Source organism: Prorops nasuta, unplaced genomic scaffold, assembly GCF_024137725.1.
Source record: "Prorops nasuta isolate Cenicafe-Biocafe unplaced genomic scaffold, Cenicafe_Pnas_1.2 PNAS00005, whole genome shotgun sequence".
Taxonomy (NCBI): Eukaryota; Metazoa; Arthropoda; class Insecta; order Hymenoptera; family Bethylidae; genus Prorops; species Prorops nasuta.
This window is the reverse complement of record NW_027116802.1, coordinates 8,033,854-8,058,901: the sequence shown is the minus strand read 5'-3', so window position 1 is coordinate 8,058,901 and position 25,048 is coordinate 8,033,854. Positions and strand designations below refer to the sequence as shown.

The following is a 25,048-nucleotide window of genomic DNA, read 5'->3' as shown; positions in this document are numbered from 1 at the left end:
TCTTTAAGCCCTATATTTTCTGCAATTCATTTGACAACATAGATTGTGTTCACCTCATGGAAAGTGTTACCGTCGACGCCATCTTGTCACTAGAGAAAAGTAGGACAATTGACCCACTACCATCGATTCTGCTCCTGGGGAAAATGGCGGGCGGATCGAACGCAAACTATAGCACATAATAGCAGTATACGAGAGATTAGGTCTGTTCTTTTTCGCTGTTTGCTGCACTAGTGCAATAAGTTAGAGTGGAGAAAACATATGTTTGTCTTATTTCAACTAATTGCATTAGTTCGATAGTGCAGCGAAAAGAAACAAACGGATTGTAAATATTTATCTACAGTTTGTGCCGTCTGATCGTCATGCATTCCACAAAATATAGCTCTGAAGCAGAGAAGTGCTATAGCTTCTCGCAAAATTGATTCATGTCCATCTCAACGGTAGAGGGTAAAGTGCCATAAAATTTTATAGTTACTTTCTAGGGATGGAACTTCGGTTGATTAAACTATATGCAAAAGTTACTCGCGCATGCGCAGAAGAAGAGGAAGTCTTTTCGCTTATGACGTTGTTTACGACCACGCATACGTAAAACGTGTATGTTTTATACAAACTGATTTGACAGCTGCAAGTACAGAGGTTATAATACCTAATTAATACATAAATGGTTATTTATAAAATGATTAACAGCTATTAGTGTGAAAGAAAGATCGTCTGTCAAATGCTAAAAGCCAAGTTTTATTTTCAGATGAGTAAATTAAAAATATTTTAAGCATTCAGTTTATATTTATCAAGAAATAAATACTTTGTGATGAAATCTGTTTGTTGCAGGAAATAAAAGAAATTAGAGGTCACTGATGTTTTTATTTGCAGATTAAAAATGCCAATGATACATGGTAAAGTTTTTCAGATTATGTATCATAAGAGCCCACTTTTTGGAGAAACTGCAATTAGAATTAGTGATGTTAACAAGAGAATCATTCATTTGGTCATGATACCAATTACTACGAATTCAAGGTACTGTGTCATTTTACTTTAACAGTTAAAGTCTAAAAAACCTAACGTTCAAATACCATAACATTTACAAACCATATCGTCTCAATCCCATGATGTTCCAACAACATAACTCCCCTATACCATAAGACTATTTCACCATAACAGCCCTTCACCATTATTACCCTACACTTTAAGACTCATACACCATAGCAGTTTTAAACCATAACACTCCTATATCATGGCAGTTCAACACCATACCACTCCTGCACCATACCGCCTTAATTCCCCAACAGCATGCAGAATAATTATATTTAAATATATGAAACCATTGTGTACTTAAGGAAGTAATTTGTGTGTGTTTATTTTATACTTTAGAATATTAGTTGGATGGAATATTCAGTGCTTTATGGATCTTAGGATTACGCAGAACAGAAATCCCACAGAATTTTTTCCAGCTCCCTTCTTCAACAAGAAATAAAGCGACTGAGTAATTTGTAACATATAATTTAATAATGGCACATTTCATTCATCCGTATATGCTTACTAAATATTGTATTCCTTACCAAATTGTAAGTAGTTTTTACTGTGTAGTTTTAACTGTTATGTTATACAGTCCTCAGTTAAATTGAGTTGCATGTCTACAAATATCATTATGTTTTATTATATTTTTATTTTTATGTTCCATATTGTAGGTTTTCTCATATACCAATTATAAATATGATAGCTTTGAAACTCTGTAAGAGGCAAATAGCTTCTATAACAGTAAATATTCTTTTTTGCATTCATTATAATTTTTACAGGTTTTTGAAAAGCTACATTGTTAATAATAAACAAGGATTTTATCAAACTCTTCCGATATGGTGATTGAAAGATCAACATTATTTTGCAGTTTACATATTAAAAATTGGTGGCCATGAGAGAAATGATGGGCATTATTTGAAAACACTATGCAACATGAGTGGAATAATTTTAGGTAATTTTTTGTTTATTTATAGTATATAAGTTCTTTAAAGACATTGAATACTTTACTATTCTATTCTGTTCTTACCACAGCTGAAGGTATTAATCGGATGGTGATTTTAGAACTTTGTGGATATGAAGATACTGCTCAGGAAGGAACGTGTGGTTTTCTAGCCTTAATTCGTTTTTGAAAAGGAGATGTGAAATATTTTATTTTATTTTTAAGATGACTACTGAAGGTAAAAATGGGCAGTGAAATTAATAACAAAATTGATCTGCAAGATGGCAATAATTATCTACTATTTTATATTTATTCCAGGCTAATTAACATTTTTTGTATAAAATTTAAAAATAATAATGATGTACTAATACTATGAATTTAAAATCTTTTTTGCGAGCTTAATATATATTTCTTTACATTATATAGTAGTTAAAATACAGTTTTTTATATTGTATATATAATATATATATATATATATATATATATATATGGTGAACTAAAGTCTGAAGAAATTCATGCTAAAATAATGTTTCAAACTGAATATTTAGTAAAATTGTATTTATTTGAAAAGCAGTAATAGCGCTTCTCATTGACTAAATAAAATTCTAAATGATAATTAATAATAAAATGTTTGTAAGAACAACATAATGTTGTATTCATTTATATACTAGTTTTATTCAGAAAAACAATATTGTTTGAATAAATTAAGAATATACAATGTTCTCAGGGTTGGGACAAATTACATACTTTATGTGAAAATTTAGAAGTAAAAACGAAATATTTTCTTAAAAGTGTACCAAATTTTTTAATTTTGCTAGTTCTTGATATTAATTTTATATATTTATACTTCAATTTTTTAATCCTCAATAAGTATTTTTACCTATAATTAAAAAAATCTCAATCTATATTTATCTTATAATTTATCTTATTTTCAATCAAATATGTAAATAATTCATATTTAAAAATCTAATATATTTCATAGTCATTAAAGATTTAAATTATATTTTCATACATTTAAAATTATTAGTTTATCATTTTCATAGTATCTATAAAACATTTAAATAATATTAATGATTTAAAACTCTGGCAATATTTGAAATCAACCGGATCTGGATATAAAAAAAATGATAATAATAATAGATGAACGTCTAAAGTGCATTGTGGGCATTACCTAGTCTATCTGACGACACCCTCATGCTATTACAGTTCAGTATTGTTTCCATCATCATCTAATTATCGTTGATAATTTTATTAAAATGAAAGGAACGTTAAAAACTGGATCAACTTTATATCCTGACGGCTATGTTTACTATAAAAATAGTAGAGCAATGTCAAAAGTAGGAGAAGTTATGTGAGTAATGAATGATATATACCATATTATATGACGACGAGTGTGAGTTAATTTAAAAAAAACTGTTTATACGTTAGATGTGAAAGATTATAATATTATGGACAATTAGAACCACTTTTCTATTTCATTTATTAATTTCTTAACAATAAACAGTATATATATATATATATATATATATCTAAACATAACTGCACGACGAAAATTTTAATATATCAGATTAATACCACTGTATTAGATTTTGTTTGCAGGGTTACGTCTTTTCCTCGTAAATAGGTGTAAAAATGAATTTAACATTAATATAATACGTGTCTAAAATTTAGAACAATAAACACGTATAAGCATTGAAACATGGTGAATGCAGAAAATATTTTAATTCGGTTGCAACGGTAAACTTGTAAAACGTTATGATATGTTATATGTTGAGTTCAAAATACATACGTTTTAATTAAGGTTTGTTTGTAGTCTTCTGCAATGATATGTATATTATTATTTACATTATTTACCACAAATATTTACGACATATTTTAAGTTGAAATGAAGCTACTACTCCTCGTAGCTGTTGTATATAGTCTAATAAGCAATAAATGCACTAAGATATATAGGGTGTCTCACGAAAAATGGCCATACCGAAACCAATAGATAGTTCTTGTAATTAGCAGTAAAAATGTCTTATGAAATTTGTTAATATTTTCAATACTCTTTGTATTACATACCAATAAATTTTAGTTCGAATTTTGTACATATTATTAATATTTACCAAGGTGCATAACAATTCATGAGTCCTTCTGAACCTAAAATATTGATATGTAACTCGGAATATATTGGCAATATTAAACAATTTTATGTCTTTTTTATTGCTATAATTACTAGAACTATCTATCGGTTTTGGTATGGCCATTTTTTGTGCGACACCCTGTTTATACAGGGAGAAGTACTTAATTTAATTCGTTCCGTAAACATAAAAAGATATGTATTTCTTTTAACAAATATGAAATAATCAATTTATTCATAGACCTTTTGAAAACTCCTGCTATTTTGCTTTCAGAAACAACAAATGAGAAATATTTGAATATCTATACTATAAATATAAATTTATTATTTCTGTTCTGCGACGAAGGCAGATTAATGAGTATTAAAGCTTCGAATATTCACTTATCTCTTTAATGGTTAGCTATATGTAGTATGTATAATGTAATTGCTACATTTATATTATTTCATTTTGTTTAAAGAAATCGCGAAATTTATTATACATATAAAAATATGCATATGTGACAATATACAGTTGCATTAGACAGTTTCGGGCCAAACAAATCAATTGAAATTATTAAGGCACGAAGAGAAATAATATTAAATGAGATAGAATACAAGTGTTTTTCTTAAAAATAAACAGTTTGGAAAATTATTATTAATAAATACAGATGAATGCAATGAACATAAACATTTTGCGCTGTTCAAAATAATAGCAGGCCCAAAATTTAAATATGACTTGATGTTCTGTAGGTAAAAGTTCAAGAAGTATAAACAAATATTATAAAAGGAGGGTGAGGTGCAGTAATCTATTCAAATGGCATAACTACTAAGTCTGTGAATATTAATTATGGAAAGTTTTGCATAATTAAAATATGAATAGTTATATTGTTGAGCTAGCGTTCCCTTTAATATATCTTCTATAAAATATTGTTAGCCCCAATTTTGAATAAAGCAAAACATTTATTCTATTTGTAATTTATTGTATTTATTAGTAAAAACTGTGTAACCTGTTTATTTAGAAAAAACATAAAAAATTAGTGGCAATAGTATACGTGATTTAATGATATTTTTGTTTATTTGTTAATAATTTTAATAAATGTATTTGTGGCTAAACTTTTGCAGGAAAATGTATGTGTAGGATTTTTAATTGAAAATAGAATTGAATCTTTCGAAAGTGCTATGCAGGTCAAATGGTCAAATGGTTAAATAAATTGAAACGTTTTGATGATTTCTCAAAATAATTAATTGCATTTTCCGAAACCACTTACTTTTCAGCGTATTCTACTGTCATTAGATGCTGCGATGATTCCCTGTGTCTACGTTGGTATATGTTATTTAGAATATTTATAATAATTTTTTTATACTAATCATACAATAATATGGAATATATTACGAGCTAATGCATAGTTATAACGTTGCATGTTACTATGTGGTTGACTTATATTGCTTCAATAATAAACAAGTTAGAATGCTACATTACACTTAAATAAAATTATTTTTTGACTTTTCAACCATATAGTTATTTAAAGTGTTCCATAACTGGATGTAAAGGACGAGGAAAAATTGTCAATGAAACATTTAAATGCACAACACTACATTCACATGAGAGGGATGAAATGTTTGCATGTAAATCAAAATTCCGAAAAGAACTGTTTGAAATAGCAACAACAATACCTGCTTCATCCAAAGATGTTTATGATATGGTATCGAAAAAGTAAGATTTCAATAAAACTTGAAATAGTAATTATTTTTGACTGAAACTGTATGCTCGCATTGCATATTGAGAAAAATTTCACCAGGATTTGAACAGTTTAATACTACAATTAACACTTTAATTTTGTTTAAACAGACATTTTGAAGCATCTAGTTTATTGCCTTACACTCAACTGAAAGAAACTTTAAAGAAAAGAAGAGGGAAAAATACATTTAATATAATAAAAAGTATCGAAGATTTCACAAAATTGGAAAATAATGACGATTTCATTAAATTTTTGAAATTTAAAGTAAATAATGAAGAACACGCATTACAATTCTTGTGCTTTGAAGAAGGAGCAGACACTGCCATCGCCATTTACGATAAAAAATTGTTAAAAAAAATATTAAATAGTTCAACAGCTTCTATAGATGGAACTTTTGATTGTGTTCCACGCTTATTAAAAGTTTACCAATTGATAACAATAATGGTGAAAGTAATGGACTTGGTAATATTTTATATTATTAACTGTATCTTTAATATGCCAAATATATGTATGTATATGATAATAATTATTTAATTTTTGAAGTAATAATATGTATAGAAAATTAAATGAAAAATATTTGGTGAAAAATTGATTAATGTTAACACATAAACGCTACCACGTATAATATACAACGAGTGCAATCTCTAAGCGCATTCTTTTCTTATTATTAAAAACATTATTATTACCAATATACATTATATAATACGTATTAGATACATATAGGGTGTTTATTTATTTCAATTTGTCGCAATTCGTAGACGTAACAATTTTTTTAATGTGTTAATAAATATTCTAGTAATGGAATATTTTTCATGAAAACTTCAATTTTTACTATTTACATTTAAGCTGAATATTTCTGGCGAGTTACAAGCATTATTATGTCTACACTTTATGCAATTTCTAATATAAAAATATATGGCTTTATTATAACGAGACGTGAACAAAATAATGTATCGATTTTCCATAATTTTATAATTTATAATAGTATTCATAATTAACCATAGTAAAAGAAATATTTTTCTAACGTTCTCCTTTCGTTATTATAATATCATACCATTATATTTTTCTTAATATTTATTCAATAAAATTTTTGTTATCATTCCTTTCACAGTTTCTACCAGTAATATGGATATTGATGTCTAATAAAAAATCAACTAATTATAAAAACATTTTACAATTATTGAAATATAAATTTCAAAGTTTATTTACTCCGTCATTAGTCATAACCGATTTCGAAATCGGATTACAAAATTCGATACGGCTGCATTTTCCCAGTTGTGACATTAAAGGCTGCTATTTCCATTATATTCAAGTGAGTACATATAGTGGAGAGGCGAGCAAGGTGTATACTAACTTTCATTGAATCTGCTCCCGAAAAATTAATGATTGTGGTGTTTCAGCCAATCGGTAACTCTATTGCAAATTTAGCGAGTAGATTCGATGTAGGCAGTATACAAAAAGCTTAATAAACAAATTTTTAAAAACTTAAAACTTTGATGACGCTGAAATTGGTAGAAAATTATGACAGAAAGTTTCGTAGTGATGGAGATCCTAAATGGAAATAGTACCATTAGATTCCATATTTCATTTCCTATAACGTAGTCTTAACGAATTCATAAACATTACCTTCTATATGAAAATCTTAGCAGAGAGTGAAGTAAATGCACTTTGTGCTAGTATTATTTCTACAGCTTCAACGTCATAAATTTTGTGATTCCCCTTCACTTCTTGTAATCCTTGTCATCCCAAGTAGCACAACGGTGCAAAAAAATTCCTAAGGAACTTTAGAGAATATCCCTGCTCCTATTAATCCTCAGGAGTTCGTCTAAATGTTTTTTGTACCTTTGAACTAGCTGGGATATCATGAAATTGTAATGTACATTTTACATGCAAACAATCAATTTTTGATGTTGAATAATTATATTAATGCAATATGCTTACTATAAATATTCTAAATTGAAATAGCTTGTTTAATTTCGGGTTACAGGCTATTCGTAGAAAAGCTGCTGAATTAAAGCTTTTTAAAATATTAAAACAAAAGTCGCCTAAAATTTATGGGAAAAGCAATATTTTACTTAGAAAAATATATAATTTACCGCTTCTTCCGGCCAACTGTATACACTTAGGCTTTGAATTTATTGTTGAAAGTTTAAATAATATTGAAGATAAGGAAGTATATGAAATTTTTAAGAAAATTGTTCAATATTACAAAAGGTTTTGGATCAATACAATAGATTCCACAATATTGAGCACCTTTGGTAGTGTAGATAGGACTAACAACTCGCAAGAAAGGTATCATCGAACCTTAAAAAGCACGTTTGGCGTTAAGCCATCGTTTCATAAATTCATTTGTAAGAAAGTGTTTTATATGAATATTTTGGCTATCAATTTGTTTTATAACAATATTAATTTTTTACAGATGGAATAAAAGACTTAATTATCGTTAATTATAGAACCCTCAGTCAATTAAATAATGGTTTAAAAGTGAAATATTCAAATAAAGGAAGGGTAGAGAGAGATTTTGATGCATGGGTAAACGATGAATGCCAAAAATTTAAATATATACAGTTTTTACCACTAACCATTAAAAAGCAAAAAATTTCAAATTTTCTGGATAACACTTTTCTCTTAGAAAAAATGAAAGTTAAATTTAGAAAATATTTACAGAATAAAGGTATAAAATTGTTAACAGTTCTTTTAAGAAGCATTTTCATAACATCTATAGCAAGAGCAGTTTTTTAAATCTTAGCTTATAAAATATTCATAAATTATCATATTAATTTAGATTTGCTAACTTTGGAGAAAATTTCTGCATGCCACATACTTGGGAAAGGTAAAAAAAAGGGAACAGTTATTTTACATTTAAAAAAATATAACAGATCATAATCTAATATAAATAAATATAAGTTATAGACTGTCGAATGTTAAAATTATATAAAATAAACCTTTAATTATGTGTATACTTAAGCTATATATTTCTTTTTATAAAAAATGTTCAAATACCTATATCATTTAATTAAAAAAAAGTTTATTTCCTTTTATATATCTTCATTTCCAAAAAAGTTTTTATATTAGCCTTTGTTCATACCATAACATTATAATTGTCACCGAAATAGATATTAATAGATTAGATATACAATATAAAAAAACTGTATTTTAACTACTATTATAATGTAAAGAAATATATATTAAGCTCGCAAAAAAGATTTTAAATTCATAGTATTAGTACATCATTATTATTTTTAAATTTTATACAAAAAATGTTAATTAACCTGGAATAAATATAAAATAGTAGATAATTATTGCCATCTTGCAGATCAATTTTGTTATTAATTTCACTGCCCATTTTTACCTTCAGTAGTCATCTTAAAAATAAAATAAAATATTTCACATCTCCTTTTCAAAAACGAATTAAGGCTAGAAAACCACACGTTCCTTCCTGAGCAGTATCTTCATATCCACAAAGTTCTAAAATCACCATCCGATTAATACCTTCAGCTGTGGTAAGAACAGAATAGAATAGTAAAGTATTCAATGTCTTTAAAGAACTTATATACTATAAATAAACAAAAAATTACCTAAAATTATTCCACTCATGTTGCATAGTGTTTTCAAATAATGCCCATCATTTCTCTCATGGCCACCAATTTTTAATATGTAAACTGCAAAATAATGTTGATCTTTCAATCACCATATCGGAAGAGTTTGATAAAATCCTTGTTTATTATTAACAATGTAGCTTTTCAAAAACCTGTAAAAATTATAATGAATGCAAAAAAGAATATTTACTGTTATAGAAGCTATTTGCCTCTTACAGAGTTTCAAAGCTATCATATTTATAATTGGTATATGAGAAAACCTACAATATGGAACATAAAAATAAAAATATAATAAAACATAATGATATTTGTAGACATGCAACTCAATTTAACTGAGGACTGTATAACATAACAGTTAAAACTACACAGTAAAAACTACTTACAATTTGGTAAGGAATACAATATTTAGTAAGCATATACGGATGAATGAAATGTGCCATTATTAAATTATATGTTACAAATTACTCAGTCGCTTTATTTCTTGTTGAAGAAGGGAGCTGGAAAAAATTCTGTGGGATTTCTGTTCTGCGTAATCCTAAGATCCATAAAGCACTGAATATTCCATCCAACTAATATTCTAAAGTATAAAATAAACACACACAAATTACTTCCTTAAGTACACAATGGTTTCATATATTTAAATATAATTATTCTGCATGCTGTTGGGGAATTAAGGCGGTATGGTGCAGGAGTGGTATGGTGTTGAACTGCCATGATATAGGAGTGTTATGGTTTAAAACTGCTATGGTGTATGAGTCTTAAAGTGTAGGGTAATAATGGTGAAGGGCTGTTATGGTGAAATAGTCTTATGGTATAGGGGAGTTATGTTGTTGGAACATCATGGGATTGAGACGATATGGTTTGTAAATGTTATGGTATTTGAACGTTAAGTTTTTTAGACTTTAACTGTTAAAGTAAAATGACACAGTACCTTGAATTCGTAGTAATTGGTATCATGACCAAATGAATGATTCTCTTGTTAACATCACTAATTCTAATTGCAGTTTCTCCAAAAAGTGGGCTCTTATGATACATAATCTGAAAAACTTTACCATGTATCATTGGCATTTTTAATCTGCAAATAAAAACATCAGTGACCTCTAATTTCTTTTATTTCCTGCAACAAACAGATTTCATCACAAAGTATTTATTTCTTGATAAATATAAACTGAATGCTTAAAATATTTTTAATTTACTCATCTGAAAATAAAACTTGGCTTTTAGCATTTGACAGACGATCTTTCTTTCACACTAATAGCTGTTAATCATTTTATAAATAACCATTTATGTATTAATTAGGTATTATAACCTCTGTACTTGCAGCTGTCAAATCAGTTTGTATAAAACATACACGTTTTACGTATGCGTGGTCGTAAACAACGCCATAAGCGAAAAGACTTCCTCTTCTTCTGCGCATGCTCAGTGTCTAATAGTCGACTCGTCTAAAGTTCCTTAAATTTACTATAGGAAAATATTATGGTACTTTACCATCTACCCATCTCAACTACTCTATACTATCTTATAGCAAAAATTTAAAGACAACAGCAGACGAAACGCGACATCGACAAATATGAAGATGACGTTTTGGACGTAGTAAAAGTATTATCCAGAAAGCATATTATTTATGTTGGAAATGTAGGGATGTCGAAAAATGGAATGGAAAATAATGCAAATATGGTGCATATATATAATATTATTTATCAAGTATAAAAGGGAAGAGATCGGATGCAATTTTCAGCCTATAAAGAGGAAAAAGCATCAGATAAGTATCGGGAGCAGCAAGTCAGAAGAAAGATTAAAGAATATTTTGCTTTGTTAAATTAATCTTTCTTCTGACTTGCTGCTCCCGATACTTATCTGATGCTTTTTCCTCTTTATAGGCTGAAAATTGCATCCGATCTCTTCCCTTTTATACTTGATAAATAATATTATATATATGCACCATATTTGCATTATTTTCCATTCCATTTTTCGACATCCCTACATTTCCAACATAAATAATATGCTTTCTGGATAATACTTTTACTACGTCCAAAACGTCATCTTCATATTTGTCGATGTCGCGTTTCGTCTGCTGTTGTCTTTAAATTTTTGCTATAAGATAGTATAGAGTAGTTGAGATGGACATGAATCAATTTTGCGAGAAGCATTTTTGCTACAAGATAGTATAGGGAAGCAGAAACTATACCTGTACATGATTCAGTTTTGAACAGTTGTTATACTACACTTGGCAACGCTGGGTCCAATTGGGTCCAATGGCCCTAAACACGTCTCATGTTATTCCAAGCGTGATTTTAAACGAAATTGAGAACAATGAGAACCAGAAGCTCTTAGAAGTATAATAAAGGAATTATGTCTGAGCCTATTATTTTGAGTGATTCAAATGATTCAACTAAAGAAGATAATGAATTTACAAGAGAATCTTCAATTAAACCTTCACTCAACAGTATTTATACCCTGGAAGATTTTGATTTTCCTGCAGTTGAGTTTAGCTATGTCAGTGATAATATTCAAAAAGTTGCAGAAAATATTGAAGATAGCGGAGAAGAAATAGGTGAAGCTTATAACAGGCCACCAGCGAATAAAAATTTTAAATTATTTCATAAAGCTTCATCTAATAGTAATATCTTAAAAAGATCAAATTCCTGTTCTGAGTTTGAATCTGAACCAGAAGATTGTATTCTTGAAAAAGATAAACTGTATACTAATAGCAATTTGACACAAAAAAGTTTCAAAAATAAAAAGGCATTATCTAATAACAACAAAGATAAGAAAAAAGAAGAAAGAATACAGAGGCAAAATATTTTGTCAAGAAAGAAGGCTTTGAAAAAAGCTCAGTTAGAAAATGAAAAGAATTTGAAGCCTGGAGAATGCATCAAAGCTATGGAGGTTGTAATTGATGAAGGTATTATAAATTTTCCATTTTATAATGAAATTGCACTTACCTTGCGAAATAATAAAATTTCATATACTATTTGTCCTCAATTAATTCCAAACTGTATTACTTGGAAACGAAATATTCAAGAAAATTTTGTAGATGAGAAAAATGAGATACAAGTAACGATTGTACCACAAATAGAAAAACAGGCAATCGTTATCTGGGATTGGAAAGAAACAATAAAAAAAATAGCAGATAAAAGTTTTAATGCATGTGTATCAAATTTTAGAATTTTAAAACCAGACCATACATTTACACTTATCATTTACAACATTCAGAAATATTTTAGTTATTTGTCAAAAGAAATTGATAATAGAAATAGTAAAAGAATAAATACTAAAGAAAAGGAGAGCTATCCAAATATATCAAGGAAGCAGGTGGATATGTGCTTAACACAAATACAAATAATAGCAAATTGTAATACTAGATTAATAGAAAATTCACAAGACTTAACATCAATGCTTTATCAGTACACAAAAGCCATTGCTGAAACCCCTAGTAGATTACAAAAAAAACAAAATATAGAACAAAGTTTTGATTGGTATGTATCTGGTGATAAAAAAGGCACTATTATTGTTGATAAATTTGGTAATGGATTGAAAAGATTATGGCAACAACAGCTTTGTCAATTTAACTTAACTAGCCTAGAAATTGCTGAAGCTATTTATTCTGTGTATTCAAGCCCTATGGAATTAGTGAGTGTAAGTAGTAAACTTTATTTATGTTTACATTCTTTTTAAAAATGTTTACAAATTTAATTTATTACATTTGAACTTTTAGGCTTATGAGCAATGCACAGAAGATAAAGGAGCAAAGTTATTGAAGGACCTTCCTGTAAATATGAATTATAATGAAATATGAACTTAGTATTTTTGAATGTTATATGTAATAAGCATTTATTAGAACAATGATACAAACTTAGTCAGATATGTAGAACCAGTCGCCTAAAATGCTTTAAAAAATGAATGTAATACAATTGTTTTTTCCCTAATAATTGAAATTTTAACATGTTTTCACATAAAATCTTTTTAAATGCAAATAGATGTCTTAAAATGCTCTGTACTAAAAATTAGTATTTTTTCATAGTGAAAGAGAAATGTTTTTTATGTTCATACTTTGTGTAGTTTAAGTATCATAGCCTGTAAAAATATAGCTAAACTTAAAATTTTACAGATTCGACGTGCTGCAGGACCTTTGACCACTGTACGCAGAATTGGCCCAGAATTAAGTAAAAAAATTTATATGATGTTCACAGTTTTGCAAGGAGAAAAAATGTTAGGAAACTGTTAAAATTTTACTTCACTATTTTTTGCAAAGTTCATGAAAAATAAAGACAGTTGAAGGTAACTATTATAATTTGTTCTAAATAGAGTATATTTTTTATAAAATTATTTTAAATATTAGAAAATTTATTTGTAATTTAAGTTATATTCAAATGACAGTTATACAAATAAATATATGACAGTCAATTTCTATTTTATAATATTGGGGTCTAACATGGTAGAGGGGGGAGAGCCAATATTGCTGATACAATTCACAAAGCTCCATAGAAATAGTGAGTTCAACTGTTTTTCATAAGTCGTAATACATGCAAGTTTAATGAGAAATTTTAGTACAAATTTAGCATAGACTATAGAGAAAATATTGGAATATAATAAAAATATATTGAGACAAAATGAGTATTTAACTCTACGTAATCAGGGAAAAGAGTATTTAAATTAGTGAGGGATAGTTTAATTTTTTACCGATGCAATTTATGATAGTATGCAATTGCATCCGCCATATTGGTTTTATGTCAAATCCCAATAATCAATTATAGTTTCTTTCATTAGCCTAAATACATCTTTTTATATGTAACAATTGATAACCTGATAGCTGTTAGGTTCTTTTTTTATCAAAATTTTGACAGATAAAAAGAAAAAGCTAGCTGAAAGGTTGGCGAATCAATTTTGCAAGTTTTTCTTCTTTCGTCATGCATATAGGGACCGTGCACATTAACACAATGATAAAGAAGTGTCAATGTGTAACTATATACGTATAAATAAATTACACTCAAAAACTGCGAAAATTGACCGATAGTTTGCGCTGATAGTATGCATATACACTAATACACATTCTCATTTCGCTGCCATTGTGTTGATGTGCACGCGGTCCCTATAGTATATACATACACTGACACTGGCCTGGCAGGTATGGCATGGCGTCCCTGAATGCATTTAGGAACCACGTTTAGAGTCCCTCTGGTCCCTCATCATCAGTAACTAAAGACGGGAAAGTGCGTTTCAGCATACATTTTTGATTATAAATGACTTTAAATTGTATTATTCAATGTCTTTCAATCCAAAATATATATTAATTCGCGTTTTTTCGCTTGAGTTATTAATGATGAGTGCGTCTTATAATGCGGTTCTTAAATGTGCTTAAATGCAACAAGGGACGCCATATGTATGTATGTTCTGTCCAATTTATATCTCTCAATTTATAGCTTCTCCAACCAGCAGATTTGCAATTTCTAGAACATCTAAGCTGCAATGAAATATGCAAAATATCCTAGCATCTCCATCATGAAGCAATTGGAATTAAGAAATATCTGTAGATATTGGAATGTAAATCAAATATTGCAGTTTTGAGAAACCTGCAATATTTGAATTTAATTTGGAGAATATTCAAGATCTACTACGCATGCTTCTTATTCAAGAGAAAACATCAACTACGCATGACATCTCTTTTATAGGAATCCATTGCTCTTCCTCCATGAATAGTCCTTCCTGTATATTTATGAAGCTCCTTCAAAAGCAAATAGCAAAATTATATTTTTGACAGGTAAAATCTTTATCTCCATATAGTTAATTTATCTGGTCAACCTATATTTTACCAATCTAGAATCTGCTTATTGGAAAATAAGAGAAAAATGAGTAAGATATAGGCTGACCAGATAAGTTAACTCTATGGAGATAAAGATTTTACCTGTCAAATATATAATTTTGCTATTTGTTTTTGAAGGAGCTTCACAAATATACAGGAAGGACTATTCATGGAGGAAGAGCAATGGATTCCTATAAAAGAGATGTCATGCATAGTTGTTGTTTTCTCTTGAATAAGAAGCATGCGTAGTAGATCTTGAATATTCTCCAAATTAAGTTCAAATATTGCAGGTTTCTCAAAACTGCAATATTTGATTTACATTCCAATATCTACAGATATTTCTTAATTCCAATTGCTTCATGATGGAGATGCTAGGATATTTTGCATATTTCATTGCAGCTTAGATGTTCTAGAAATTGCAAATCTGCTGGTGGGAGAAACTATAAATTGAGAGATATAAATTGGACAGAACATACATATATTATCCAAATAGATCAACTGATTTAAAATTGAAATGTTTACCAACTAATCTTCCTTTTGTAGAAATATGAATTTGTAATGAGCATAGTGGCTGGATAAGAGGAGAAGCATTGGATTATCATTGCTATTGTTGCAGGCCATTATTGATACTCTCTTTTCAAGAGAAATCAATAAGCGAAACATATTTGTTGAATCTTTTATCAATCAGTCAGCGATGAATCTGTTCAGAGAGAAAGAATATAAAACTTATAAGTTATGCGGCGATACTTTACCTTCCTTTAGAGTAATTATTCCTTTCGCAGTAGTTCAAAAAATTCTTATTAACTTTTGAAATATTAAAAAACTCATAAATTATATTCTTTTTCTTTTTTCAAATAACATTACATCCCACTAGTACAAATTATTTAATTATTTTATTTAATAATAATAACATTATAAGGGTTATTTCAATGTAATTTAACCAATAAAATTAAGTGAAATGTACTTTATAAAAGTTATGTTAAATACAATAATACACTAATTTTTATTTACCTTCGTCTCTCAATTCATTATCAATTAATTAAACGTCGGATATTATTTTTCATTTCCATCATATTATATTCTTCCTGCGCTCAGAGTTTCTTTGCTTCACCATTTATATTAAATCATTCAACATGACTTATAAAGAAACTCCTATATTATTATAAATGTTGAATGTCATAAATTTGAGATGCGCGTTTTTAAAATTCATAATCATAATATACGACCGTAATAAGAAACTACAGTTTATTATTCGTATAACAAGCTATATTAAGATTTGCTCGAGCAAAATCGATGATCCCATGGGGTCCGATATATCCATCTCTCTCGCTCCTATGCGAATAAACGAAGACAGAGCGATTCGACATTCTATAGCACTTTTCTGCTTCAGAGCTATATTTTGTGGAATAGCATGACGATCAGACGGCACAAACTGTAGATAAATATCTACAATTTCTCGTACATATGTATACTGCTATTATGTGCTATAGTTAGCGCTCGATACTTCCGCCCGCCATTTTCCCCAGGAGCAGAATCGATGAAGGCCAGCCAGTGTATACGTAATCGCCAGGTATGGCTTTCCCATAATTTTTCGATGCTTTTAGGAATCGCATTAAAAAGACCAGCGCTTTTACTTCGCGCACCTAACTCACGTGCTTTCTTCGTTCGTATGTATATACTACACTATAAATTGAATCGTGTGTGCTTTCAGCTATAGTGTATAGTAATCATTTTCCATGTTAAATTACAGAGTGAAGCTAGCTGAACCACACACGATTCAATTTTCCACTGATTTCCCACTGTGCACTACATATGTACACCATAGGAAATTGATTCGGCGACCTTTCAGTTAACTTCACTTCGTACTTTCTCTACGAATTTCAAAGACGGCGATCAATTTTCCACAGTGTCTATACACTATTAAAAAAACTTATAAAAAACTTCGTCTGAGCTCGGTAAATTTCGTTATACACGTCAGATGTAAGCGGGAACTATAAATAGTATAAATGCAGACATTTGTTTAACAGAACATCATTTATTATAACATGCAGATGTTTTAAAATATTTATTAACTACATTTTTTATTGTAAATTAATTGCAAAACAGCATATATAATGACGATATTCACTTACAAAAGAATTATTTTTAAACGGCACTACGCGACACGAATTTTTTAAATGTCACTACACGGCGTGGAATTTTTTAACGCGCATTCATTTTAGAATAAGATCGTCTAATGTATAACAAATATTATTTTATTAAACTGTAGTGAGTTCATTTTATAGTTCATTTAACTTCAAAATAAAATGATGAGAATTATGGGTTAAGAGAGTCCTTGAGTCTTCTACTTTTAATCGTGCAAGCACTAAACACGCACACGCGTGTGCTGCACACTGACAATTTTTACGAGTTTTCTAATTATTACACTTCTTTTACAAATGAAAGCTTTTATTTTCATCACATACAGTATTCCATTAAATTATTGTATTATATAAAATCAATAATAATGAATGAAAATTTACTTAAAATTAATTAAACTGTAACAAAATAATTTATTTTAATTAAATTTACATAGATTTATTAAAGAGCGGTAAAATTTTATTAACATAATAATAAAATAGCACGTATTTGATGAAAATAAAACACTACATTATTTTTAATCGCGACTAATGCGAAATAAATGTCAGTGATTATAAAAAGAAACAGCGCGATTTACTGACAACTCATACGCGTTAATTTGATAGATAAACTGAAACTCGCGCTTCAAAAAATACCATCCGGAACAGGTACTACTCGTTAAGATTCTTTTTCACTGGCTTTTAAAACGCTAAATTTGCCATATGATATAAAATTGTTAACATTGCAATGTATTAGCATAAGTATTTTCGAAAAAATGGTCAATCCGTACTTGGCAAAATAATCATTTTAAAAGTTGGTGAAAGAGATCCTACTCATACCGATAGCAGTCGCAACTGATTTGCGGAATATCTCAAATTGCAACCAATCAGGTGCGATTGCTAATTAACCCGCCCACAATAAGCGATACCTGTTCCGCATAGCCCTCTCGCGTAGCGGGTACATCAACTCAGTTATCAATTATCCGCGTACCGGTCGTCAGTGGATCCCGCGTTGTGGTTTTTCGTAACCACTGAGTACTGACATTTAGTTTAAATTAGTCGCGATTAAAAATAATGTAATGTTTTATTTTCATCACATATGAGCTATTTATTTTATAATATTAATAAAATTGTGCCGCGTTTTATAAAATTTAAATAAATTTAATTAGCTTTTATTATTTTTATACAAACAATTTAAATTTATTTAAGATTTTATTAATTATTATTAATTTCTAAATAAATTTAAAATTCTGGTTAAAAATTTTTAATAGTGTTGTGCAATTATAAGTATTCGGCATTGGTGACAATAAATTGTTTAAAAATTAAACTTAACTTTTCTATATAATTTCCGCATATTTAATTATGTCAAGAGGGAAATTTAAGTAATGCAGTTGGGATATTTTAATAGAATATATAGTAATGAATGCAGTATGTGATGAAAATAAAAGCTTTTATCTGTGTGTAAATCGCGTAATAAATAGAAAATTTGTGACTACAGTCAGTGCGGAGCGCATCTATTGTGTATGTGTGTGTGAGTGCTGCAGCGAATAAAGACAGAAGCCTCAAAGACTGTTAAACACTGCCAGTTTTACTTTAATTATATTAAAGTTAAATAAATTAAAATTAACTCTATAAAATTACATGCAATTATTTATTTCTGTTACGGTTAGCGACTTCACTAAAGAGTGAGAGAGCGCGTTTAAAAATTTCACGTCGAGGAGTGTCGTTTGAAAAATCCGAGTCTCGTAGTGTCAGTCGATAAGTGCTCGTCGTGGAGTGCGGTTTTCCAGAGTAGTATACCTTAAAATAAAACTCGCGCCACGAGATGCCGTTTGAAAAATCCGAGTTTCGAAGTGTCAATCGATAAGTGTTCGTCGCGCAGAGCGGTTATCCCGCGTAGTATACGTTGAAATAAAATTCGCGTGTCGCGCAGTGCCGTTTGAAAAATCCGAGTTTCGAAGTGTCAGTCGATAAGTGTTCGTCGCGGAATGCGGTTGTCCCGCGTATTATACGTTGAAATAAAAATCGCGCCGAGCAGTGCTGTTTGAAAAATCCGAGTTTCGTAGTGTCAGTCGATAATTGTTCGTCGCGGGGTGCGGTTGTCCCGCGTAGTATATGTTGAAATAAAATTCGCGTCGCGCGCATACCGTTTGTAAAATCCTAGTTTTGTAGTGTCATTCGATAAGTGTTCGTCGCGGAATGCGGTTGTCCCGTGTAGTATACGTTAAAATAAAATTCGCTTCGCGCAGTGCCGTTTGAAAAATCCGAGTTTCGAAGTGTCAATCGATAAGTGTTCGTCGCGCAGTGCAGTTGTCCCGCGTAGTATACGTTGAAATAAAATTCGCGTCGCGCATACCGTTTGTAAAATCCTAGTTACGTAGTGTCAGTCGATAAGTGTTCGTCGCGAAATGTGGTTGTCCCGCGTATTATACGTTGAAATAATAATCGCGCCGAGCAGTGCCGTTTGAAAAATCCGAGTTTCGTAGTGTCAGTCGATAAGTGTTCGTCGCGGAGTGCGGTTGTCCCGCGTAGTATACGTTGAAATAAAATTCGCGTCGCGCAGTTCCGTTTAAAAAATCCGAGTTTCGAAGTGTCAGTCGATAAGTGTTCGTCGCGGAGTGCGGTTGTCCCGCGTAGTATACGTTGAAATAAAATTCGCGCCGAGCAGTGCCGTTTGAAAAATCCGAGTTTCGAAGTGTCAGTCGATAAGTGTTCGTCGCGGAATGCGGTTGTCCCGCGTATTATACGTTGAAATAAAATTCGCTTCGCGCAGTGCCGTTTGAAAAATCCGAGTTTCGAAGTGTCAATCGATAAGTGTTCGTCGCGCAGTTCAGTTGTCCCGCGTAGTATACGTTGAAATAAAAATCGCGCCGTGCAGTGCCGTTTGAAAAATCTGAGTTTCGTAGTGTCAGTCGATAAGTGTTCGTCGCGGACTGCGGTGGTCCCGCGTAGTATACGTTAAAAAAAATCGCGTCGCGCACTGCTAATTTAAAAATCAGAATTTGTAGTGACAGTCGTGAACTGCTCGTCGCGTAGTGCGGTTCTCCCGCGTAATGTACGTTTAAAAGAAATCGCGTAGCGCACTGCTACTTTAAAAATCCGAGTCTGTAGTGTCAGTCGTGAACTGCTCGTCGCGTAGTGCGGTTGTCCCGGTAGTGTACGTTAAAAAGAAATCGCGTCGCGTAGTGCCTTTTGAATAATCCGAGTCTCGTAGTGTCAGTCGTAAAGTGCTCGTCGCGTAGTGCGGTTCTCCCGCGTAGTGTATGTTAAAAAGAAATCACTTACTGAACAGCTGCTTTAAAAATCCGAGTCTGTAGTGTCAGTCGTGAACTGCTCGTCGCGTAGTGCGATTGTCCCGGTAGTGTACGTTAAAAAGAAATCGCGTCGCGTATTGCCTTTTGAATAATTTGTGTCTCAAAGTGTCAGTTGTGAAGTGCTCGTCGCGTAGTGCGGTTCTCCCGCGTAGTGTACATTTAAAAGAAATCGCGTAGCGCACTGCTGATTTAAAAATCAGAATCTGTAGTGACAGTCGTGAACTGCTCGTCGCGTAGTGCGGTACTCCTGCGTAGTGTACGTTAAAAAGGTATCGCGTAGCGCACTGCTGTTTTAAAAATTAGAATTTGTAGTGACAGTCGTGAACTGCTCGTCGCGTAGTGCGGTTGTCCCGGTAGTGTACGTTAAAAAGAAATCGCGTCGCGTAGTGCCTTTTGAATAATCCGAGTCTCGTAGTGTCAGTCGTGAAGTGCTCGTCGCGTGGTGCGGTTGTCGCGAGAAGTGTACCTTAAAAAGAATTCGCGCAGTGCCGTTTAAAAATCATTTTTTCGCGAGTGCATAACGTCAGCGTCCTCATTTCCATCGTCATCATAAACGCCATTATCATCGCCATCAACATCACCATTCCCATCTTCGGTATTGTCGCAGAATATGTATGAATTATGGCTGGGAATTCGCTGAATGAGTGAGTCCCACGGGTAAAACCGTGGAAATTTTTTTTATTAACTAAAGAATGACCAAAAACCTATCAGTAGGTTACAGTTGGACATTCTTCGGTTAAAATCATTTCTTGTTTTGTTTTTAAGGTTTTTCAGATCCTCCGTATCGTCTATTTCTATTTTGCGCGTATTTTCTGTTTTTCATTAGGTTTAGATTGGCGTTATATGTAGGCTCTTTAGCTTTGTGAATTAGATAGTCATTATAGTTTTCGGTATTAGGTAGGGTATCATTTTCAGGATTCTTAATTCCTTTTAAAATAAAGGGAATCACCTCAACTTCATTTTCCACGGAGATTCTATCTTCCCACATGTCCAGTTTAACTAATAAAGGCACATCTTAATTGAATTAACGTTCACTCTCTCGAGAGAAAGATGCATCTCAATTAATAACTAGAATCAAATACCATTTTCCCTTTTTTTATAATCGTATGTTTTTGGTAGAATCTTCGTATTAAATACCATTTTTGCCAGTTCTTGAAATTCCAAATTATAAAATGAAATATGGAAATATTTTTTTTGAAAAACCTTCCATATTTCAGGTTAAATACTCGTTTTTTCAAATTTTATTAACATTTCTTATTTTCAGGTGGAGTGGAAGATGACTATTCCTAGTGGCAAAACTGTCCAATATCGATATATATTCGATATGGAATTCATACCAACCCTGTACCCTTTTCTCCATCACTTGGAGAAAGACAAACCATTATTTGGAGTCAAACCGTCATCAGAGGAAGACGTACTAACAAATATCCTAATTATTTTTCTACTTTTCATACTTGCTTAATTTATTTAAGTTTTAAGAGGGACAAGTATAGGGCAAGGCTGTCAACGAGTACGGCTTAATTACCAGTCCGTTTACTTAAGTCCACATTTATTTAAATAATTTCAAGGATAGATAAATTTAATCTTATTATTTTCATTCATTGTTAATTCAAGTACAGGTGTTTATTGAGAAGTGGACTCTCGAGTGTCAACTGGCTCGAGCTGATCCTCCTTCAGCGACTATCAACCCTTACTTACTTTGTCCTTGTGGACTCTCGACGTTGGCTCATTAAGTTCACCTAATAGGGGTCCATCTTTATTGATGTGTAAATCGTTTCCTCGACGTAGTAGTTCTTCGTGTGACAACTCGGATCCACACCAAGGGACAAAGAATGTAAGGGTAATTAGTCACTGAGGAGAGTATCAGTCATGATCTGGTTGACCTTTGTGTGAATTAACATTCACGCTCGAGAGGAGGAAGCTTTTCAATTAACAGCTAGAAAGAAGTAACAATTTAGTTAGTTTCTCTATTCATTCACTTTTTGTAGCATGCTTTATTAATTAATTTATATCTTTGTCTGTCTTTGAAATTCCTAATTAGAATCTGAAATGTGGAAATATTTTCTTTGAAAATCCTTCCACATTTCGGGTTGAATACTCGTTTTTTCAAGTATATTTTTGTTTTCTTTCTGTTTCAGTTGGACCGGGAGAGGACCATGGGTAGTGACCACATTGTCGATTGTCGGCATAAATCCATCACGAACCGACACCAATCATGCGCCATTGCCACCCTGGGTTGGAGTGAGTCAAACCATCATTCGGAATCGAGCCGTCGTTGGAGGAAGACGTACAGGCAAATACATTCTTTTCTTATTTCTCATACTTGTTTAATTTAATTTATGTATTAGGAAGGACGCTTATAGGACAAGGCTACCAAGGAGTAGGAAGTAAACACTCTCCGTTTACTTAAGTCCACATTTATTTAAATAATTTCAAGGATAGGCAAATTTACTTTTATTACTTTCATTCATTGTTAATTCAAGTACAGGTGTTTATTGAGAAGTGGACTCTCGAGTGTCAACTGGCTCGGGCTGATCCTCCTTCAGCGACTATCAACCCTTACTTACTTTGTCCTTGTGGACTCTCGACGTTGGCTCATTAAGTTCACCTAATAGGGGTCCATCTTTATTGATGTGTAAATCGTTTCCTCGACGTAGTAGTTCTTCGTGTGACAACTCAGATCCACACCAAGGGACAAAGAATGTAAGGGTAATTAGTCACTGAGGAGAGTATCAGTCATGATCTGATTGACCTTTGTGTGAATTAACATTCACCCTCGAGAGGAGGAAGCTTTTCAATTAACAGCTAGAAAGAAGTAACAATTTAGTTAGTTTCTCTATTCATTCACTTTTTGTAGCATGCTTTATTAATTAATTTATATCTTTGTCTGTCTTTGAAATTCCTAATTAGAATCTGAAATGTGGAAATATTTTCTTTGAAAATCTTTCCACATTTCGGGTTGAATACTCGTTTTTTCAAGTATATTTTTGTTTTCTTTTTGTTTCAGGTGAGGCGGCGCCGCCTCCCTCCCCGACGGTGTGCCACCTTGTCGTGGTGGGGGGGCTCACTTCTACAAGATCCCTTCCGATTAGTAAATGATTCGAATTAATTTTCTGATCTTTGGGAATCTTGTAGAAGTGCCAAGAGCACACCACACCTTAACGGGAATCCGTATACCGACATTACAGGGCGAAAACTATTTCCCATGCAGCGTCGTCATTTGTTGACGGATTGTAAAGTTATTACAGGTTTTTGGAAATGCAGAAGCTTATCTACTAAGTTACCTTAGGAAAATTAACAAAAAATGAAAAACAAATTTTGTTTAAATAAATATATTAACATTATTGAGAAACAACAATTAAATCGCAAAATCCCCCAACGTACTTTACTAGATAATGTTCATACGTTTCCAAATTTTGCATGCAGCATCGTTATTTCTTGACAGATTTGCATTTTTGTGGACTTTTTGGAAACGTATGAACATTATCTAGTAATGTACGTTGGGGGATTTTGCGATTTAATTGTTGTTTCTCAATAATGTTAATATATTTATTTAAACAAAAATTTTTTTTCATTTTTTGTTAATTTTCCTAACGTAACTTAGTTGATAAGCTTCTGGCATTTCCAAAAACCTGTAATAACTTTACAATCCGTCAACAAATGACGACGTTGCATGCGAAATAGTTTTCGCTATGTAATGTCGGTATACGGATTCCCGTTAATTATACTATAGTTTTCTTTCCCGGGTTGAATTATATTATTTAATTCATTACTACACTATCTGATGCCTGAGCTACATATGATTTAATTTCCCATTGTGTATATACGAGATAAGCGAGGATGAGTTATACATATGCGCGCGTATTAGCACTACATAGTAAGAGCGCTGGTGTCTTTTTAAAGCAGTTCCTAAATGCATCGAAACATTAGAAAAAGCCATACCTGGCATTGGTTGTACATTTGCTAAAAAGGCTACTAGAGGACAATACAAAGTAAATTACGAACGCAAGAGCGGGATGAATTATATAAGTGTGATTGATTCTAAGCTAGTATCAGTACTTTCTACAACTGCTGGTGTTACACCATTGAAAAATATGTGAAGATTTTCCAAGGAGCAAAATACCAAGATTGACTTTCCTTCAGCTATTGCTATTAGTTGATTGTTTTAATTGAAATATACATATGTTTTACTCATTTTCCTTTATTACCTTCACACTTAACGGGATCCCTCACGCGTGCTTTACCGACAGTACAAGTCAATAAACATTTCGTTTAATAAAAGTCAAATGCGAAGCAAATTGCAAAAACAGGCTTCTTTATGACAAGGTGCCAATTCTAACGAGTCAATCGAGCTTAAAAAAACTCAAATCGGATGAAGAATAACGCTGTACCACTGTCCCGCCCGCGTTCCTGAAGTGGAAATA

At 31.3% G+C, this 25,048-nt stretch overlaps 1 protein-coding gene and 2 long non-coding RNA genes across 10 annotated transcripts; 2 read left to right on the top strand and 1 right to left on the bottom strand.

The window, feature by feature from the left end:
• Window positions 1–3: 3 nt before the first annotated feature.
• mms4 (Methyl methanesulfonate sensitivity 4) lies at window positions 4–16,167 on the top strand. Of its 5 annotated transcripts, none has more exons than XM_066727425.1 (4): window positions 4–99; window positions 11,604–13,029; window positions 13,109–13,162; window positions 13,502–13,826. In XM_066727425.1, exons 2-4 carry the CDS (start codon window positions 11,743–11,745, stop codon window positions 13,616–13,618), a joined length of 1,458 nt encoding a protein of 485 aa, XP_066583522.1. In that variant the 5' UTR covers window positions 4–99; window positions 11,604–11,742; the 3' UTR covers window positions 13,619–13,826. The 5 variants fall into 5 exon arrangements, 3 of the variants coding, with proteins under 3 accessions (XP_066583522.1, XP_066583523.1, XP_066583521.1); XM_066727426.1 differs by lacking the exon at window positions 4–99 and having other exon boundaries at window positions 11,494–12,295; window positions 12,416–13,029; XR_010822654.1 differs by lacking the exon at window positions 4–99 and adding an exon at window positions 15,737–16,167 and having other exon boundaries at window positions 11,495–13,029; window positions 13,502–13,671.
• LOC136773535 (uncharacterized) lies at window positions 806–2,328 on the top strand. Of its 2 annotated transcripts, XR_010822638.1 has the most exons (4): window positions 806–1,011; window positions 1,366–1,559; window positions 1,791–1,963; window positions 2,044–2,328. It is a non-coding gene; the product is annotated as an uncharacterized lncRNA (long non-coding RNA). The 2 variants fall into 2 exon arrangements; XR_010822637.1 differs by having other exon boundaries at window positions 1,366–1,963.
• On the bottom strand, window positions 8,847–10,527 carry LOC136773537 (uncharacterized). Of its 3 annotated transcripts, none has more exons than XR_010822640.1 (4): window positions 10,322–10,527; window positions 9,370–9,967; window positions 9,144–9,289; window positions 8,847–9,063 (listed from the first exon to the last, which is right to left on the bottom strand). It is a non-coding gene; the product is annotated as an uncharacterized lncRNA (long non-coding RNA). The 3 variants fall into 3 exon arrangements; XR_010822641.1 differs by having other exon boundaries at window positions 8,847–9,289; window positions 9,370–9,542; window positions 9,774–9,967; XR_010822639.1 differs by having other exon boundaries at window positions 8,847–9,289.
• Window positions 16,168–25,048: the final 8,881 nt, after the last annotated feature.